The 3,760-nt window shown below is 44.1% G+C and overlaps 1 protein-coding gene across 1 annotated transcript; it reads right to left on the reverse strand.

The window, feature by feature from the left end:
• Positions 1–1,469: 1,469 nt before the first annotated feature.
• LOC100281265 (uncharacterized) lies at positions 1,470–3,361 on the reverse strand. The gene is made up of 4 exons (NM_001397578.1): positions 3,202–3,361; positions 2,571–2,881; positions 2,271–2,345; positions 1,470–2,179 (listed from the first exon to the last, which is right to left on the reverse strand). The coding sequence occupies exons 2-4, from the start codon at positions 2,802–2,804 to the stop codon at positions 1,976–1,978; spliced, it is 513 nt and encodes a 170-aa protein (NP_001384507.1). The 5' UTR covers positions 2,805–2,881; positions 3,202–3,361; the 3' UTR covers positions 1,470–1,975.
• Positions 3,362–3,760: the final 399 nt, after the last annotated feature.

The following is a 3,760-nucleotide window of genomic DNA, read 5'->3' on the forward strand; positions in this document are numbered from 1 at the left end:
TGGTATGGTATACTGCGAATTTTCTGCAGCAACCACACACACGGAACTAGAGATGTTAATGGGTACCCGCTATCCGAAACCCGATATATTTTTTGCTCTATTAGTATATGAGTTTGGGTTTGTTAATGGGTTCAAATAAAAACCCAACGGGTACAAGGGTATGAGTTTGTTCTTTCACTACCCATACACGCAAACCTATAGGTTTTTTAAAAATACCTTAAAATCAACATTCTTTAAAAATATGTCTCATATTATTATTAATTCAATATGTTCTAATTGAATTAAACCTTATGTAACAAAGTTTAATCTAAAATTAGTTACCACTTGGTCCTTTTATCCTGGTTTATTGATGTATTGACGGTCATTTACATGATAAATTATTTTTTATGTTGATGTTACCTGTTGGGTACCTGAAATCCGCATGAGCATGAGTTTGAGCAAAATTTTACACCCGTCATGGGTATATATTTTTTTAGCAGGCTTATTTTTTTTCGTGTGTATGAGTTTATGACGCAACGAGTTTTTACTCATTGCTATCTCTAGACAGAACTGTGGCCTGCAGCCTAAAAAAAGCAGTGCCACGTGAGGAAAACGTGACCTATACAGAAAAACATGAGTAGTATCTTTTCATTGTTATGATATGATACGATTTTCAAAGCGCAATCGCTATAACAACCTTTTGCATGTTGAGGAATCCGGCGATTTTTTAAAGGCGAAAAATATGCGGATCTGGTGGGAGTCCAAAGATACGAAAACGCCGTAGGATGATGCCCTGTGTGGCTGCGCCTAGAGATTGTGATCCGTCTCATCCTCCATGACCTTCCGGTGTGCCAAAGGCGAGCACAGCCAGGTAGCCGACTGAGAGGGTATTTGGTTTAATCTTTAGTCCTTATACTTCCTTCAATTTTTTTATTTGATGTTTGTTAGTGTAAAGTTTCACTGTTCAGCATCATATAAAAGAAAATGGGTAGCATTTTATTCTATTTTAGTCTATAAATTATGAAATACAAAAACTAATAGGATGTTTTGTTTCAGTAATGAGCTAGTCCGTCATCTTCTCATTTCTCTTTTTTTTTTGATTGGTTTATAGAATATAATAAATTGATTCATCAGCACCTCATTCCTCAGTTATTTAATTAGTGCTAATACAAGGAATACTTTACTTTCATTCGGTACCAAGTTAACTGACGGTACGGTACATGTACCGCTGTAAACTATGGCAAAGAGCCTAGCGGGCTGTAGCCTGTACGCGCGACAAGTGTAACCCCGCTGATGGACAGGGCCGTTTGTTAATCGAAGTTAACAAGTATTCTACTCGTACGTTCTCGTAGCAAGGGCAAGTTAAAAGATGGCAGAAGGAATCCGCATGTGGCTTTGCCAGTTGCGATGAAATAAAGATGGGCCCAAGTCTGAATTTCTGGACCAGTGTTCTGAAGAACAGAGAGCAATAGGTGCCAGCCACTTGTTCAGACTTTAAAGCAGAAGAAGCATCCAGCATCAGTAGTATACAAAAGATCATAGACTTAAGAGCATACACATAAGAGAGGAGACATCTCTTCGATGCCAAATAACTTACAGATCGGAGAAGACGACATATGGCGTGTGTTCTTCAACCAAAGCATTGAAAATCTTTATACATTATACTTAACTTAGGACTAGTAATGACGCATACGAGTATACTGTTTCTCACTACCTAATCTCTATGGCGTGCGCTACAAGAGGCACTTAAAACCTTCTAACCTGAAGCTACTGATTACACGCGCGCCAACAGAAGCGCGAACTGAAAACCTGTGGCGCCATATATATATATATATATATATATATATATATATATATATATATATATATATATATATATATATATATATATATATATATATATATATATATATATATATATATATATATATATATATATATATATATATATATATATATATATATATATATATATATATATATATATATATATACTTTACATCTGCTCGAACGACGCCGACAGGTTGACGGCGATGCTCGACAGGTTCGTGTCCCCCAGGCGCGACCTCGCAACCCTGTGTTGCTTGGGCGCGCCGGGGCCCTCGTCGTCGTCGTCGCCGCCGCCGGTTTCCTCGTCTCTAAAACCGGACTTCGCCGGCGGCGTCGAGAACTTGAAATGCTGCTCCCTAGCAAGGATGGTCTGCGAAGAAGGAATCGAACAATCAAATGTCGGGCTTCGACACGAGTCAGGAGGAGGGAGGTAGTTTGGGTCAGAAGATGAGAGTGCGTACCGCTTCTTTGACCGATTTCGATGTCAGGAGGAGGTTCCTCAGATCACTGTGGTTCACCTTGCAAAAGATCATAACCTGCGAGATTTTTTTTTTACCAAACTGAGATAAGCAACACGCGCACGGCACAAGAGAACCCAATTCTGAATTGAATCGCAATACGCCGCAGTGACAGTCAGATCAGATCATTTCTTTTTTTTCTTTTTTCTTTTCTTGGAATCATGGAATGGGACGTTGGAACGGAGAGGAAGGAATAGATGGAACTGGGCCTAAGAAACAGAAGATCCAACCAAGAGCAATTACCAGTACATCTAGCGACAGCTGGTTGAAGAGGTTGACGCCGTCGTCCTCCATGTGGAACCGGACGCTGCGCTGCTTGCGCAGGGTGCGCGTCGGCGAGTGCGGGCTCCGGGAGCCCGGAGTCGGCGAGACGGCGACTCTCTTCCGCCCAAAAATTATTGCGCCGCTCCCGCAGTTTGAGCAGCTCAAGCTCCTGGCAAGGGAGCCCTTCTTCTCGTCGCCCTGTCCAATTGCCATTTCACCTGTTGCTCTCCGCTCTCCGCGTCTGGCGATTCAAAAAAAAGGATCACTTATCCAGCCGGAAGTCGGATTACCTGCATGGGATTGGAGATAAGAGTCAGCACCCGGAAAATCAAAACGAAAAGCGAAAGGATAGGCGGAGGCAAACAGAGCCAGCGGCGAAAGCGAAACATGCCGATGCAGAAACCGCAACCGAGAATCAGCAGCAAGATGACGAATCATTCAGCTGTAATCCAACCCCCAACACCTCTCAGCAAAGCATCCCCATCCAAAAAAAGAAAACCCAGACAGGAAACGGAGAGCGAAACAGCACCATGAACAAAGTTGGACGGGTATACGAAGAAACGAACGCCAAATCGAAACAGGGTTTGGAGATCGGGAGAGGAGAACCTACCTATTCTACCGCTCTCAACCCAAAACTCCGCCTCCTCCTCCTCCTCCTCTTCCTCTCGATAGTGTTCAAACAAAACAACAACCTGCGATGTTTCCCCCTGATGCTAAGCAACCAAACCTGCGGCCAATGCGGGAAGAAGACCCAAACTTTCGAGGTAAAAAAAAATTGGAAAGAGCTGAACTCCTATTCTCCGCTTTTATAATAACCTCCCTGTATTTTTTGCTTCTCTGCTGCGCGGAACCTGCCTAGTAGACCCGCCTCCCCTTGCGCGGAGGGCCTTTCCAGAAAGTTACGGGAACCGCCAGAATCCAAGGCGGGTTCGTGCACGGGATATGTTTCACCTCCCGTGCCCCACGCGGCTTTGACGCTGCGACGGTTGGCTGAGATGCGGGACCGCGAGTGCTTGAACCCAGCTGTCGGTGTCCGCGGGTCTGTGAGGAGATCGTGGTGTGCAGCCGGGTTTAAGGGAGTTAGTTTTTTGAAATGGAAGCACCCAGCTCGTGCGCAGCAAGGAACTCGTGGGATCGGACGGCGAGGGGAGCTGGGGGTGGAGGTACGT

The sequence above is a fragment of the Zea mays genome, chromosome 2 (assembly GCF_902167145.1).
Source record: "Zea mays cultivar B73 chromosome 2, Zm-B73-REFERENCE-NAM-5.0, whole genome shotgun sequence".
Taxonomy (NCBI): Eukaryota; Viridiplantae; Streptophyta; class Magnoliopsida; order Poales; family Poaceae; genus Zea; species Zea mays.

What these genes read in the sequence shown, in the direction of transcription:
- LOC100281265 (NM_001397578.1), bottom strand. Translation starts at nt 2,804, where the DNA reads ATGGCAATTGGACAGGGCGACGAGAAGAAGGGCTCCCTTGCCAGGAGC. An exon ending in AGCTGTCGCTAGATGTACTG is followed by an intron (nt 2,346 to 2,570) that starts GTAATTGCTCTT and finishes AAAATCTCGCAG; the next exon opens with GTTATGATCTTTTGCAAGGT. An exon ending in CGAAATCGGTCAAAGAAGCG is followed by an intron (nt 2,180 to 2,270) that starts GTACGCACTCTC and finishes CCTTCTTCGCAG; the next exon opens with ACCATCCTTGCTAGGGAGCA.